The 15,593-nt window shown below is 49.9% G+C and overlaps 5 protein-coding genes across 5 annotated transcripts; 3 read left to right on the top strand and 2 right to left on the bottom strand.

Annotated features, from left to right (window-relative positions):
• Positions 1-230: 230 nt before the first annotated feature.
• On the top strand, positions 231-1,074 carry F5J12DRAFT_783815 (uncharacterized protein; the record flags this gene model as incomplete). The annotated part of the gene is made up of 6 exons (XM_051742919.1): positions 231-365; positions 451-469; positions 521-552; positions 613-759; positions 807-855; positions 905-1,074. The coding sequence occupies 6 exons, from the start codon at positions 231-233 to the stop codon at positions 1,072-1,074; spliced, it is 552 nt and encodes a 183-aa protein (XP_051598784.1).
• An 854-nt stretch (positions 1,075-1,928) lies between these two features.
• F5J12DRAFT_208678 (uncharacterized protein) lies at positions 1,929-3,003 on the bottom strand. The gene is made up of 3 exons (XM_051738423.1): positions 2,888-3,003; positions 2,398-2,832; positions 1,929-2,334 (listed from the first exon to the last, which is right to left on the bottom strand). Exons 1-3 carry the CDS (start codon positions 2,888-2,890, stop codon positions 2,119-2,121), a joined length of 654 nt encoding a protein of 217 aa, XP_051598783.1. The 5' UTR covers positions 2,891-3,003; the 3' UTR covers positions 1,929-2,118.
• Positions 3,004-4,533: 1,530 nt separating this feature from the next.
• F5J12DRAFT_208689 (uncharacterized protein) lies at positions 4,534-5,419 on the bottom strand. The gene is made up of 3 exons (XM_051738424.1): positions 5,264-5,419; positions 4,694-5,201; positions 4,534-4,626 (listed from the first exon to the last, which is right to left on the bottom strand). Exons 1-2 carry the CDS (start codon positions 5,336-5,338, stop codon positions 4,722-4,724), a joined length of 555 nt encoding a protein of 184 aa, XP_051598782.1. The 5' UTR covers positions 5,339-5,419; the 3' UTR covers positions 4,534-4,626; positions 4,694-4,721.
• Positions 5,420-8,133: 2,714 nt separating this feature from the next.
• On the top strand, positions 8,134-9,118 carry F5J12DRAFT_913858 (uncharacterized protein; the record flags this gene model as incomplete). The annotated part of the gene is made up of 4 exons (XM_051749104.1): positions 8,134-8,382; positions 8,440-8,577; positions 8,793-9,038; positions 9,092-9,118. The coding sequence occupies exons 1-4, from the start codon at positions 8,185-8,187 to the stop codon at positions 9,116-9,118; spliced, it is 609 nt and encodes a 202-aa protein (XP_051598781.1). The 5' UTR covers positions 8,134-8,184.
• A 4,523-nt stretch (positions 9,119-13,641) lies between these two features.
• On the top strand, positions 13,642-15,268 carry F5J12DRAFT_208306 (uncharacterized protein). Its single transcript, XM_051738421.1, has 6 exons — positions 13,642-14,101; positions 14,156-14,233; positions 14,286-14,342; positions 14,410-14,565; positions 14,621-15,054; positions 15,118-15,268. The coding sequence occupies exons 1-6, from the start codon at positions 14,087-14,089 to the stop codon at positions 15,170-15,172; spliced, it is 795 nt and encodes a 264-aa protein (XP_051598780.1). The 5' UTR covers positions 13,642-14,086; the 3' UTR covers positions 15,173-15,268.
• Positions 15,269-15,593: the final 325 nt, after the last annotated feature.

The following is a 15,593-nucleotide window of genomic DNA, read 5'->3' as shown; positions in this document are numbered from 1 at the left end:
AAAGAGGTCGTTTTCAGAGTCGATGCTGTGAGTGACTTCGAAGATCGAACTGCCTGCGGGTCAGGGATTAAAGTGCGCGGGACATAGATTGCCACGAACCTTGCTAGTGGCTTCCTAGGGTAAGCAGCGCGAATAAAACCGACACGCTTGCCTTTGGTCACTACACACCATTCATTTGTCTCGCTCTTACCTCGTGCAGAGTTGCTTCGCAACTTCTAAGGGCCCCGCCAATGCACATGCGGTCAGAAACCTACGTCATCTCTTGGAATTCCACATTCATCCGACCTTCCATCCAAGGTAGGCAATGCGGCAGCCACGCGGACTCCCCCCTGATGAAGGAAGACTCATCAGAAGCCCGTCGAGGCGTACGTTAATCTGAGATGGATTTCTGTGCGCAAGAAGGTGGAAAGGATTAAAGTTATTATCGACATGGAGTCACCTTTTCTATAGGTTCGGCGGCGGAATCAATGTATGTATACGCAGCTGGTATCGACTGGCGGTAGGGCTTAAGTCCTGTTAGGCTTCGAATCGGGGTACGACCCGGTAGGCACGGTATGTACGTGACATGCCAGGCTTATTTTCAGGATTTAGCAACTAGGTAAGTAGCACTAGGTTAAAGTTCTTACCATCACCAAAACCTTGAGCAACATAATCGTACCTCCGCGAGAGGGGAAACGCTCAGCGTTCGAGCCTGTTGTAGTGGGAACATATCGGAAGAGGCAGATGAGGTGTCAGAGGGACTGGTATCAGGAGATGCATGTATGCAATTTGCTTCGGCGGTCGGCGGTCTTGTATGTACGACGTAGCTGGCGGTTCCGCCGTCCAAGGAGCCACCCACATGGGATGGCGATGTAGGTTGCCTGCTACGCACGATGTTCTGATCACTTGATCCCGACCCTCCTAGGTGGGCCTGGTCTTCTCGGTTTCGTTGGTACGCATTACAGGGTGTCACCGGTATCGGTTCCCATAGCCAAGAAGCGGATTGGTTTGCGCAGAGAGAGGACCGAACGAGCCGCAGACGAGGGGTTCATGTGGAGAGATGGTAGCTTTGCGGACAAGCAGGTTCTGCTTTAGAAGCCACTGCTTTCCGGGGGCAGGTGCGGCGGATTCGTTGACCAATTATATTGTCGCGAGGACATCACCCAATCATTGGAAGGCTTCTGTGGCATAACAGGCGTTGCAATTTTTCTCACCCGGAACTCCACGATACTGGCGTTTACTGTGAACCTCCTGCGCGAGACGGGCACTTCCAGGCGGTATTTCCATTGTGACCTTCCCTACCTTAAGTAAAACCGTGCACTGCAATGGGTGCGACAGTAGAACGAGAGCTACTGTGCCGGGATGAGAACAAGCGGCCTGAAGTTTGCAATTTACTTATTTGCGAATGTATGATAACCAGCATATACATAGCGTCAGGTCAAGCGCTCAGCGTCGTTCATGACCACATTCATCGAATGGAATAGAAATGGGCATATAGAAAGAGCGAACGATCACAAAAAAAGTCATAAAAACAATACAGTTTACGGGACCCCTTCCCGCAGTGTACGGCAATCCTGTGTGCAGGCCGAAACAACGGTCTCTTAATATTCTCGAGCACACAGTTAGGTATCCGTACCTTGTTAAATGTCAGCGATCATCGGCGGTATCTCACTTTGAGCGGCGGAATCCGAGATCGACCTCTCGAAAATGTCTCAAAAAAGATTCGCGCTTCAGTTGGAGATCGCAAGCACCGCATGTGACAAGCGTGCTACCCGAGATGTTGACGATGCCGTGGGCAGAGGCCAGATGGTCCTGACAATCCCGACCCACGAATTTGCCACATATACGTCCCTGATCGTCTTTCCAAGGGCAGGGCCTCAGATCACTGAAGGTCTGTTGTAAAGACCCCAAGATTGTGGAGTTTGTAAACTGAGTTGAGAGGGGATGTATCAGAGAAGCTTCCGATGGAGAGCTTGCTATGTTGGCTGTGGCGAGGGAGCCAACCGAGCTAGCAGAAGTGACGATGGCGCTAGCGCCGCCGCCGAGAGGTCCCAAGTCTCCTTGGGCAAGATGTGCGGCGGGAACACTGGCCTCAGTGGCTTGAACCGGGACCACAGGGGGAATGAATTGTACAGGCTGTCAGGTAACATGGAAATTATGAATGAGTGGCCGCCCTTGTAGTATCAAACCTACAATGACACTTCCCGCATTTGGATAACAGGACAGGGATGTCTCGTAGTAGTTTGGTGCTCTTTGCACACCGTCCTGGTGGCCGAAGAAGGTGGCGGTTCTTGAGGGGTCTACGTGGTAGGTTGACAGCACAGACATAGTTGGTGTGCCCGATCCGCACAGTTGCTGGAATACGGCAACAAGCGTTAAGCTGGCTACATGGAAGATGAACGTGGACAGCGTTCTTACTTCCTGATGCCACGACTCATTTGAATATGACAATAGTGCCATCTTGCCAGAAGCGTGACAATGTCCGTCCATCCTTTCACAGTTGTTCCCCCCTCCAGGCTGGAGCACAGTGCGATGGAGTGGGAAGGGTATCGTCCCCACGTTTGTTGTGGTTTCATTAGTATTGTTTGATACGATTGAGGTACATGTGGGCCTCGGAACGGCCCCGGTGAGCAGTCCATGAGAAGGGGGCGGAGCCCAATTGGAAAATGGGGATAACGATTCATTCGAACCGAGGAAGGTTTGCACATCCTGATAACCATGAAGTCCTCCGAGGTTTCCGAGATTAAAAAACTTCCCTCGATCAACCGTATTCCCCATCGGCACACCCATTTGTACGGCATCGCCAGCGCAAAGGGAACGGGCATCATGTGGTGGTAGCTGGGGGTGCTGAACCTTAATAATTAACTAAGCAGTAACCCAAGACGGCACCCACTGAAGTCAAGCCTACCATCAACGACCCTCCATATTGTTCGGCGCGACTGGTCGACGAAGTAACGGGAAAGGGATTATGTACTCCCTACATTTTGAGCACCCCAGTACTGGACTCCGTTCATCAAGTTGAGGGCGTTAGCCCGGACGTCTGGAAGGGTACGTGCGTAGGGAGGCTGTTGTACGGAGGGGCACCGTAATATGTTAGCAGCCTTAGGGGGCATTGGCCAAAGCTGAACCCACCATGGACACCTCAACGTCTGCAGCATCGTCAGCTTGGCACAGTGTGTCCGAAGCATACTGGAAGTGCGATAAGAGCCATAACAGGGGAACTCAGCAGAATCACGATTTACATCTCGAGTTCCATGTATTCCTAAGGCGGACACGATGACTGAGGTTCGTGTCAAATGGCTCGGAAAATGTTGATCATGCTAGCAATCTCTTAGAATTCCCTTTAAGGTGGAGAAGATGGTAGGACGGCGAACCTCGGTTAAGATCATGGAATGACCGTATCTGAATACAGGGTTCAAGAATTGGTACCCAATGTGAAATGCCGCTCACGTCAACGGTGGGATTGTCCCGTGCTGGTGCGATGCATCATCAGCATCAGGGAGGTGCCTGCCTCCTCCACCGTACAGTAAGCGGCTGGGATTGTACACCTGCTGGGAGCGAGCCACATCCAGAGAGAATGATGGTGGTGAGCGATCCCACACGATATGCATGCTGGGAATTGGGGTCACATAGGATGAGTGCTGTTGCATATCCACAGAACGGATTGCAAAGGATGGAGAAAGCTCTGAGGGAAAAGGAGCACGCGGGTGAAGTTAGAAAGGAATAGGGGGAGGCGAAGCCTTTAGCTGTACAAGGGCTATGGTGTGATCCGAAACTATTATACTGAGTGGGGCAGTGCAGGCATGTTGCCCCCGAAGTACTCCGCGCGGAGTAAAGGATGCGTCCTGGAAAAGATTCGAACCTTCAAAACACTAACCCAGCCACGGGGCTGTATGGTTGGACGATCATGTGAATGCGCCCATTTATTCGCAAATGTACCACCAGTATCCGCGGGAGTAAGCGTTTGCTGGAATCTCCTGAAGATAAGCGAATGTCTGCACCTCAATAGGTCCCTGTGCAATGGCGGAAGCTTCCGTGCAACGCAAACTTTAAAATAGGAACAGTTTCATGGGCGAGATGTTTTGGTGGCTTGCAGGCGCATGCCGACCAGTCACCTCAACCGAACGAATAGCCCCGAAACAATGGGACAGTATATCTTTGGGGCCCCTGAAACCATTAAAGCTGAGAAGGTTATTGTCCCGGGTATCCGCGTCACTAGGAACTAGTGGCGAGGTAACTCAATTCCGTAGTATCTCGGCGGGGCCTGGATCATTGAGGTTTGTGGCAGGCTACCTCGTGGCCTCACAAATCTTCGATGAGAACATTCCGAGATGGTACTGGAAGCCAAAACTAGGTGAGACACTTACTATCTTATATAGACCTGTCCACTGGAACGGGTGCAACAGCAAAGTGAAAGCGGCAGAACGAACGTAGTGTACCAGTTGAAGTATTACCCAATACTTTAGCCGAAACCGACCGATGACTTCTATTTGTCCGTGGGTATGTGATGGTTAACATTAGCGGATCAGTGGAGTTCATGACCGAACATATACAGTGGAACAAAAACAGCTCGTATGAAAGAATGAGCAACAGGAAGTAACCAAACGGCACAATTAATGAGATACTTTCATGGAGTATAAGTAAAACCTGTGTGCAGACGAAAAAAAAAGGTCAGTCAAATTCGTTGAACACAAGAGGTATCCATAGGCCTCACCAGAAGACAGCAATCTTTGCCTACTAGTCTATGTGGCATTTTGCTTTGTGCGATGGAACCCAATGTACTTCTCTCTAAAATGCCTTAAAATAAATTTACGTTTCTTCTTCTCTCCACAAACACCGCATGTGATGCGGGTGCTGCCTGATATGCTGATGATGCCGTGGACAACGGCCAGATGGTCCTGACAGTGCCAACCGACGAGTTCGCCGCATATACGCCTCTCGTTGTTTTTCCACTCGCAAGGCCTTCGATAGGGCTGTGACGTTACTTGTGGAGCACCCAAGGCTGTGGCGTTTGTAAAATGAATTGGGATAGGGTGTACCTGGGAAATCTCCGAAGGAAAGGCTGGCATGTCGGTTGTGGCGAGGGAGCCAACTGAAGTAGCAGAGGTGACGATGGCGCTGGCATCATTGCTGAAGGGTCCCAGGTACACTTGGGGAAGAGCAGGATGTTCGGCGGGAACATTGACTTTGGTGGCTTGAACCGAGCCCACTAAGGAATCGAACTGTGGAAAGATGGAAATCATCAATCAGTCCCTGCCGATGCACACATCGAAGTCGAGCTTACGACGACAGAGTCCACGGCTGGAAAATAGAAAGGTACCAAGTGGGACATACCGTAGCAGTTCGCTGTTCCTTGCATGATGTCCTGGTGGCTAATAACAGCAGCGGTTTGCAGGTAACCCACATGGAACGTGGACTGTTCAGATATAGCTGGTGCATCCGATGCCCGGGCTTGCTGGAATATGATAAAAAGCGTAAGCAGGCTGCACCGAAGATAAGTGTGGATGGTCTCTTTACCTCGGGAAAATCATAATGAATACTACCACTGACGCAGAAGACGACAGTGAGGGGCTGGCACATTCCAATGAGACAGCGTAAGGCCTACTCTGGCGGCAAAGAATTTGTTCGCTTTCCCAGCAAGTCTTCATCTGGGGGGGAACAGTCGCTGTCTTCCAGATCGTAGTGAAGATAACAAGCAGACGTGTCGTATTCCTCCACAGGGGTGGGGACTAAGGATGAAAACCGAGGACTGAGGGAACATAATTTTGAAGGTGTTGGTGGACAGAAAACGAGCTTGATGAAGGGATTCTGCTCGGAGGCCTGTATTTATATATGAAGACCATGGATCCCTTAGAACATGGACCAAGGAAGGCAACCAAGTATCTCGGGTGGGAACGTGATGGCCTCGTTCGCAATTGAATCGATTGGAAAAGTTAGGCATGAGAGACATTTGGGGGCCTGCAATACATATGGAGGCGGTGGGTTCTGATGCTGGAGGGCAGCCCCTAGTTGGACTGAGGACAGGAGAGGCCGCCAAATATGCGGATCTCAAGCTAGAAATTGACAGGAGACTGCAAGAAAGAATTAACAGAAAGTCCTATGAAACTCTGACAGCGTTAACTTACTTCCAGAAATCTGTAAACGCCACTTACACACCCTGGTATTATGAGCGAGTGGGGGAGGGGGGTTAAATTTCACTCGATAGATGAATCGACTCGAGAGGCAGGCCACTATCTCGACCGCAACTTCGCCATTGGAGAGAAGCCTAGCAAGGAAACCATTGGGAGCCGAGCAGCCAAGGTGTGACCGACTGCGGAGACAATGATCATAGCTCAAAACTACGCATATAGCAAGTACACAGGAACCAACCCAGGAGACCCCCCTACCCCTGGGGTAACGCAGCTCGCTGCTGTGGATGTTCGCACCCAGATGACTTTGTCTGGTTGGCGGTGCTGGCCGGGGAAGTGAACCGTCCGACTAGAACCACTGGCGTGTCTGTTCGCGGTGTTGGGGTGCTCTGCACTCCAACACTGCATCACCACACTACATCCAGTCACGATGATGAGCCCAGGGATGTGCCGGCAGCGGTTCTTGGTGCTTTTCCTTTTCTGTCGGCAGTCTGTCTCATTTGGTCAATCAGGACCGAGATTCACCTGCTGGAGGTTATGCTTACATGTTCATATGGTCCCGTACAACCCTCCAACCTTTAAATCTACACATAACAGAGCGGAAGCCCAGATATCAGCCTAGAATCGCAGAGGACTGGAGTGGAAGTAGGAGGGGAAGGTTTTCGACATGGGCAAGTCACTGCTTATTCAAATCCCTATTCGCCTAGATATATGTCAGGCACAGCGTCTATCGGCTAAGGTCCCGACAATAGACTGCTTGAGGGAAGCGAGTAACCTGACTTCGATTTTGCTCGATTTTGTAGCAGTGGGCAATACAGGCCAGTGCCAGCGACAGCAGCAAGGAAGGACACAGCTTGGTGGGAGCCGTGCGCCATCACACCAAAGAATGACCTGGAAGTGGTTGTTTTCTGACACAAAATCCGAGAGGCCAGAATGAATCCATGGTAATTGTTGAACCATGGAATGCCAACGAATAAGTTACGCTGAGTGCCATGTCAGTACAAAACCGGGGAATATTAAACCATTCCATCCTCGTCTCACGCATTTCGCTAGGATCTGTCCTGTCAGTGGTTGGGCTGGGCCGAGCGTTAGCTCGGCGGAGGCGAGGCAGGCGGAGCCGCTCGGGAGGGCGGGTCACCTGCTCGCTCTGACAGGACTGCGTAGGCATAGCAGTAGCATTTCGAACAGTATGTAATTATTGGGCTAAGATTAGAACGGTGGCTGGGCTAATCTATGGCTGTGGCTATAGTGTGAAGAAGAGGGCATGGTGGGTGGGTGAAAGGAATGACAATTGGGTGAGGAGCTGGAGTGGGAGCAGCGACGGTCTGTTGGGGGGTGCTCGTCTGATGCAGAAAGGCAGGGTGGCAGTGCTTCAGGCTTGTCGCTCAGATGGATGTTTGCTACCGGAGGTAACCGGCATCTACACTAGGAATGCTAACCGAGAAGTGACAACTCGATGCCAAGTATAAGTAACCTGGAAAGGATCTCACAGGACAAGGCTGTAACACAGCGTACTTATACAACGGTGCCTCGTCGACACATGGTAAGGGTGAGACAGGTTGATGGCAGTATCACCATCACGTGAGGCCATATCATTGATCAGGTTGGCCAAATGATGGGCCACAGATCCGAAAAGAGCTGCTGCTGTGAGTCTGCCGTGTCAACGTGTAACATGCTGTATTTTCCCATTAGTGTACCATGTCAAAGCTCAAACAAAATTCCGATGATACCACTACTTCAATAGAAACCCGCTTTTGCCGACATTGACTCTGATTTCTTGAATTTGAACGCTGAGGTCGATTACCATACTGTCAATCGGTCATTGATCCAACTGTTTGGCGCGGACGCCGAAGGCTTGCAGACGGGAAGGCTAGCAAGTTTGATCTTGTCGGCAGCGGACTCGGGCGTTCGGGAGTAAAACAGATGGCGAAGAGAGTGATCCGTGTGCTGTTCTTACTGTCTTGAGCTGTGATGCATACCGAGTACGATTCCTTCCTGATTTTAATTTCTCGGCCTTCATTGATGAACAAACTGAGCACAGGATAATCCAGCTGTGAAGGCGCTCATAGGGTAGTAAATGCTGTCAAAGATATCAGCGGATCTTACCTTCTACAGCACGCTGTCTTTGCTGTTTGCACCAGAAATACAGGTTCAAAATCAGGCCCAAGCGCACCTAGGGCTTGTCTTGTGTGAACGCTTGATCAACATGCCTGTAGAGATCTTTCCACCCATGTATTGTATGCTCGTTGATGAATTACAGGACGCAGTCGCAGATGTATGCCTTTTCACACTTTCCTTTGATCAGGACATATTGATTACAAATGCTGTGTAGGGTGATCCTTATCATTTCGCCCACTCCCGTGCGTATCGCCTGATGCCCGAGGAAGAGGAGGCGATGGCTGCTGCGAAGAAGGATTTGACACAATACAAGTCATCAGAAAGTTCTCAATTAGGAAGGGTCAGAAATAGTGTATGTGGAATCCATCCAGAGGATGGGAAAATAGCCTGTATTGCGCAACGCGTGGAATTCTGCTACCGTTTTCACTGGAAATCCGAGTGGCCAGAGGAAATACCGGCTGCAGAAGGGATAAGTATGAGACCAAACTTAATGCAATTTTGCATAAATCAAATACCAAATACAAGAAGACCCGTTCAGGACGCCGCACTGGTACTCCTCTCTTGCAGCAAATTTTTGCAGACTTTCGCGCGTTGGCGGGCCGTTGCCTCTTGACTAGGAAGCTCCCAGACGCAGATGAAAGTCCCAATGAAACTACCGTGAGCAAGTTCGTTCGAGGGTTGGCCTCCATCGTGGTATCGCAGTTGGCAGTCCCGTGTTGGAAACTGTCCGGTGGGCATGGTCCCCGCGATTTGGCATCCCCCAGTCCCTCTCAGTCGAATCTCATATCTAAACTTGGGCATTTAGAGAAGAGAGTATGCAGGTGAGAACCAATACTTACTGCTCGCGTCGTCGCTGTAACCGCCAGGATCTCCAGCTCAAAACTGACAGATAATCATTCATCAACCAGATAATGCTGAATATCAAATATTAGCTACGGCATCATGCAGATAGGGAAGTAACACAGTACGGCCTTTCACATAGGAATCGAACCACTTATCAACTTCTATGTTACTCCACCAGACGCTACACCTAGACGCCAAGTTAATATGAGACTAGATTGAGGAATGTGAACCTTGTCCACTCATAGAGCAGTGCTTGAGGGCAAGGATATTGTGGGAACATCAAGTCGTCCATATGCTTCAGGGACTTTACGACTTCGACTATCTCATCGTTTCACTTGTTTGCCGTCATTACAGAACTGCGTCAACCACACCGTGAGATTATCACAGATATTGTGTAACTTGAAACCAGGTCAAAGTGCAAACAGGATGAGGTGAAAATGAAGATTATAGGCTGTTCCGATGAAAAGGTATGATTTTATCCCCTTCCCTTGCACTGAGCCCCGAGCATCGTTGCCTGGTACCAGCTTACTTTGATTTCTTCAAATTGAACACTGAGATCGAATCACTGCGATCGATTTATTGTTAGTTAAACACGGGTGCGGACAGTGTCCGCTTTCAGGAAGATTAAAAGATTAAATCTTTTAACAACTGGTGGAGAGAGCAGTCCGCTTCCTTTTCGGCTCCTGTGTTGCTGTTGACGAATCTACAATATGTCGGATGATCTGACTTGTGAAGGTTGTGAAGGTTCTCGTGCAGCACATGCTGTTAAGCACTGCATCAACGGATCTTGCACTTTACAGAGCCCCATTTGATCAACATATCAGTGCCACTTGCTCTTGCAGTTATGCAATCGATCGGAGAAACCATAGCACTGTGCAAAGTGATCCTTATAGTTCCCACTACATAGTTGTACATACCTGGTTATACCCAGGGTATAGCACCCGATGCCCTGAGGGAGGGGAGGCGATAGTCGCTGCACACGAAGTGATACGAGTTGGCAGGAAGTTCTGGATCAGCACGGAGCAGAGATTTTGTACCCCAGAACGAGGAAGTAGCCATTTTGATGTTAGTAGACGAGTCGTGCCAGGTTCCTGTAATGGGTTATCTTGTGGCACTCCCTGCGCTCGACAAAGCAGACTGGCATCACGCTCGATAGCGTCGTTGGTCTTTTCTTTTCTTGTGGTTAGAGTCAATGTGAAGGCGGTGAAAGCTGTTGTACATGGTGATACTGCTTTTGACCAGTGTGCTACCCGGGTTGCGGTCAACGTGTGGGCAGAACCACGGTCATGTTCTGACTCTTTCCCTGCTTCATTGTGAGAAGAGAAGGAGCTCAGTAAGCCGATAGAGCAGGTTCAGTCAATGGACCTTCTCATCTTCTATGATGATTCTCAATACACACCTTGTGAACTACTCCCCTGACTCCGAAATTTCTTCATCACTTGTTTCCTTAGTAGGGGGATAGACAGGTATACTCCTGATTCAACATTTACGGTACGAAAACAAAGGTATGTAGTGCGGAGATCGAGAAACACAGTGTGGCAATGGGAGGCAGTGACAACAGTGCTGGAGATGACTCGTGGTCGTACGGAGTTGTGTCAAATTCAAAATCGGTTTACGAAAGTATGACAGAAAAATTTATTCACAACATCGATGTTACGAGTGACTTTGTGTTCATAGTGCCAGCAGATCAGGATATACGATGCGAAGGTCCGCAGGCATGGACTGCCTTGAACCTTGTAGGTAACTGTCTAGGGGTAAAGCAGCGCGAAACACAATTGACTCACTTCTCTTTGGTCATCATACATCATTCATTTCCTCGTTCTTTCCCCTCGCAGAGCTGCTTCGGAGCTTCTCTGTGAGCCTCTGATGCACATACGCAACAAGAAAGTTACGCTGTCTTCTGGAACTCCAAATTTATTCGACCGTTCGTCCAAGATGGGCAACGGAGTCTCCATTGATGGAAGAAAACGCTAGAAGCCTGATAGAGTCACAGGTCGATCTTGGGATGGATTTCTGTGCACAGGAAGGAGCAAAGGATTAAGGTTAAGATCGACACGGAAGGCAACTTTTCCAGAGGTTCAGAGAGGGGATCAATGTATGTATATCCAGACAGTGTCAATCGGTGAGAGATGAATTTGATCGTGTAGGAACAGTTCAATAAGGTCCCAGGGGAGGAAGGAGGCTGGTGGTTCTTTGACTCGAGTTCTGCTAGGCCCACGTACCCAGTATAGTGTGTCTGCGACGTGCCAGGCTTATCTACAGAAATTAGTAACTAGGTATGCAGCAGTAAGTTTAAAATCTTGCCGTCAACAAAACATTGAGCAACCATAATCACACCCGCCCGAAAAACGGGACACATACTGGTGCCAGTAGGACAAGTACTCACCTGATACACCTGTATTCAGCTTCGGCGACATAGGTAAGACTTGACTGATATCGCCAGGCTGGCAGCTCTACTCACATGAGATAGTGTTACGTGTTGGTTTGTTATACACGATAGCGGCCTTTACGACTCTGACCGCTTTGTCCTAATTGTTTTGTATCCTCCTCCAGGGCAGGGGTTTGTTTCCATGTTTGGGTGTATCATTGAAGTACATCTGCTCCAGAAGCTTGGCCCGCCCCCCACAAGTCTCTGTGAATTTGTTCCGATGAAGAAGTTGGAGAGAGCCTCCGAGCAATGAACTGAGCTCTGGGAAAGCTATAGGCTAAACTTTGTAGCTGCACATGCTGCGCGTCCAAGTCTTCGTCTGTCTGACTAAGCACTACGTGACTGTTTGCTACCTCCTGTCCCCAGGCTTCCCTACTACACCAAGTATGAAGTAAACACTTACCGCCAGTTGTACGGCACCATACCATATGCCAGCTCTCTCGCTGTGGTCAGTTCACTCGATGCCCCATGGAAGGCTTCCGTGAGGTTCTGATCTTCTCGCTTTTTGATGCCTGTGATCCATACGTTACGGCTCTGCACAAGAGCTATACCTATTTCAAAGAAACTCCAATTCGGTGGCGTTGTGTTGTGCACTTCTTCCTGGAAACCTGAACTTGCCTGAGTATGTCGTTATATGGTCTGCTGCAGGACGCGAAGCTTCGGAGCTCAGATTCTCACGGCTCAGGATGGACGCGGCCGAAATGGGCTACGTACGACTTGCCAAATCTAACAGCACCTTGTTCTACGTCAAAGTGCGAACAATATATAGATTACAGAAGGGGCATCCTTTTTCCCACTTCCCTTACAACTAAATGCTGATCATCGTCGCTGATACCACCACGTCAATAGCGCTGACTGTGATTTCTTCAATTTAAGCATCGGGAATCGAGATCGATCACTATGCGATCAATATTCTGTTTTTGATTCGACACCAGCCGCGGAATGTATACACTCACAGCAGATGTTGATCTCCTAACAACTGTGCGGAACAATCCTTGCAACACTGGGTACGAATGTTTATTTTTCCGGCTTCCCTGCTAATGGCATGCCGTCAAAAGTAACAGGGCATCTTGCTCTCTACAGCACCCTGTCTTCACTGCTTGCGCCCAAATCACCGGTTCAGCATCGCACAGAGGTACACGTAGAACTTGTTTGGCGCGAATCTTGGTCGACGTATTGCATACCCGGAGACGAAATTCGATATTGATATGGTCACTGTTTTCTTCACACTTTCATTTGCCCCGATCGTACTAAGTCAGTTTGCTGCACAAGGTAGTTCCATCAACTAAAGGGCAGCGCACGCCTGACATCCGAGGGAGGAAGTGACGGTTTCTGCGCAGCAGAATTCGAAGCGGTACACGCATACAAGTAACGTTTACGCTACGAAAACAGAGGCATACGCGGGATTATAGTGCGAGAGCGGAGGAGAATGCTATGTGGCAATGGGAGGCAGTGACGACAGTAACTGGCAATGACCTTCCGTCACATGGAGATCTCTGCTTACATCACCTTTAGCAAACGTGTGGTAGATGAGGTTGTTCACAGAGTCGATGTTGAGAGTGACTTCGAAGGTCAGGGATCAAAGTGCATGGGACATAGATTGCCACGAACCTTGCGAGTGGCTTTCTAGGGTAGGCAGCGCGAATAGAACTGACACACTTGTCTTTGGTCACTACGGCCCAGTTGTTTGCTCGCTCTGACCTCGTGCAGAGTTGCTTCGCAACTTCTGAGGGCGCTTCTGGTGCACATGCTGTCCAAAAGCTACGTCATCTCTTGCAATTCCACATTCATTTGACCTTCCATCCAAGGTAGGCAACGCTGCAGCCACGCGGACCCCCCCTTGATGAAGGAAGACTCATTAGAAGCCCGTGGAGTCGTACGTTAATCCGGGATGGATTTCTGTGCGCACGAAGGAGGAAAGGATTAAGGTTATGATCGACATGGAGTCACCTTTTCTATAGGTTCGGCGGCGGAATCAATGTATGCATATGCAGCTGGCATCGACTGGCGGTAGGGCTTAAGCCCTGTTAGGCTCCGAATCGGGGCGATCGAACGAGCTGCAGACAGGGGTTCATGTGGAGAGATGGTAGCTTTGTGGGCGAGCGGGCGCTGCTTCAGAACCCACTGCCTTCCCCGAATGGTTGCGGCAGATTCGCTGGCTAATTATATTGCTGCAGGGACATCACCTAATCATTGGAAGGCTTCTGTGGCGTTGCCCATAAACCTCGTACGGCTGAGGGCTTCGCCTCCCCCATTCCCTTCTAACTTCACCCACGTGCTCCTTTTCCCCAAGAGCTTCTCCATCCTTGCAATCCGTTCTGTGGATATGCAACAGCACTCATCCTATGTGACCCCAATTCCCAGCATGCATATCGTGTGGGATCGCTCGCCACCATCATTCTCTCTGGATGTGGCTCGCTCCCAGCAGCTGTACAATCCCGGCCTCTTACTGTACGGTGGAGGAGGCAGGCACCTCCCTGATGCTGATGATGCATCGCACCAGCACGGGACAATCCCACCGTTGACGTGAGCGGCATTTCACATTGGGTACCAATTCTTGACATACCCTGTATTCAGATACAGTCATTCCATGATCTTAACCGAGGTTCGCCGTCCTACCATCTTCTCCACCTTAAAGGGAATTCTAAGAGATTGCTAGCATGATCAACATTTTCCGAGCCATTTGACACGAACCTCAGTCATCGTGTCCGCCTTAGGAATACATGGAACTCGAGATGTAAATCGTGATTCTGCTGAGTTCCTTGTCATGACTCTTATCGCACTTCCAGTATGCTTCGGACACACTGTGCCAAGCTGACGATGCTGCAGACGTTGAGGTGTCCATGGTGGGTTCAGCTTTGGCCAATGCCCCCTAAGGCTGCTAACATATTACGGTGCCCCTACGCACAACAGCCTCCCTACGCACATACCCTCCCAGACGTCCGAGCGAATACCCTCGACTTGATGAATGGAGTCTGGCATTGGGGTGCTCAAAATGTGGGGGTACATAATCCTTTTCCCGTTACTTCATCGACCAGTCGCGCCGAGGAATGTGGAGGCTCGTTGATGGTAGGCTGGACTTCAGCGGGTGCCGTCTTGGGTTACTACTTAGTTAATTATTAAGGTTCAGCACCCCCAGCTACCACTACGTGATGCCTGCTCCCATTGCACTGACGATGCCGTACAAATGGGTGAATCGACGTGGAATACAGTTATCGAGGGAAGTTTTTTAATCCCGGAACCCTCGGAGGACCCCATGGTTGTCAGGATGTGCAAACCTTCCTCGGTTCGAATGAATCGTTTCCCCCATTTTCCAATTGGGCACCGCCCCCTTCTCATGGACTGCTCACCGGGGCCGTTCCGAGGTCCACATGTACCTCAATCGTATCAAACATTGCTAATGAAACCACAACGAACGTGGGGACGATACCCTTCCTACTCCATCGCACTGCGCTCCAGCCTGGAGGGGGGGACAATTGTGAAAGGATGGACGGAAATTGTCACGCTTCTGGCAAGATGGCACTATTGTCATATTCAAATGAGTCGTGGCATCAGGAAGTAAGAACGCTGTCCACGTTTATCTTCCATGCAGCCAGCTTAACGCTTGTTGCCGTATTCCAGCAACTGTGCGGATCGGGCACACCAACTATGTCTGTGCTGTCAACCTACCACGTAGACCCCTCAAATTCCGCTACCTTCTTCGGCCACCAGGACGGTGTGCAAAGAGCACCAAACTACTACGATATATCCCAGTCTTGTTATCCAAATGCAGAAGCTGTCATTGTAAGTTTGATACTACGAGGGCGGCCACTTCCTCATGACTGAAGATGGTAGGATGGCAAACCTCAGTTAAGATCATGGAATGACCGTATCTGAATACAGGGTATGTCAAGAATTGGTACCCAATATGAAATGCCACTCACGTGAACGGTGAGATGGTCCTGTGCTGGTGTGGTGCATCATCGCCATCAGGGAGGTACCCGCCTCCTCCACCGTACAGTAAGCGGCTGGGATTGTACGCCTGCTTGGAGCGAGCCACATCCTGAAAGAATGATGGTGGCGAGCGATCCAACATGACATGCATGCTGGGAATTGGT

This window comes from Pisolithus orientalis (genome assembly GCF_024613125.1).
Source record: "Pisolithus orientalis strain OTSU chromosome Unknown F5J12scaffold_20, whole genome shotgun sequence".
Lineage (NCBI taxonomy): Eukaryota > Fungi > Basidiomycota > Agaricomycetes > Boletales > Pisolithaceae > Pisolithus > Pisolithus orientalis.
The sequence above is the reverse complement of the archived record's forward strand: the minus strand, read 5'-3'. Positions and strand labels throughout refer to the sequence as shown.

What these genes read in the sequence shown, in the direction of transcription:
- F5J12DRAFT_208678 (XM_051738423.1), bottom strand. An exon ending in ATGAGTCGTGGCATCAGGAA is followed by an intron (nt 2,335 to 2,397) that starts GTAAGAACGCTG and finishes GCCGTATTCCAG; the next exon opens with CAACTGTGCGGATCGGGCAC.
- F5J12DRAFT_208306 (XM_051738421.1), top strand. An exon ending in AATGTGGAGGCTCGTTGATG is followed by an intron (nt 14,566 to 14,620) that starts GTAGGCTGGACT and finishes TTAATTATTAAG; the next exon opens with GTTCAGCACCCCCAGCTACC. An exon ending in ATGAGTCGTGGCATCAGGAA is followed by an intron (nt 15,055 to 15,117) that starts GTAAGAACGCTG and finishes GCCGTATTCCAG; the next exon opens with CAACTGTGCGGATCGGGCAC.
- F5J12DRAFT_208689 (XM_051738424.1), bottom strand. Translation starts at nt 5,338, where the DNA reads ATGCAAGGAACAGCGAACTGCTACGGTATGTCCCACTTGGTACCTTTC. An exon ending in CAGCCGTGGACTCTGTCGTC is followed by an intron (nt 5,202 to 5,263) that starts GTAAGCTCGACT and finishes ATCTTTCCACAG; the next exon opens with TTCGATTCCTTAGTGGGCTC.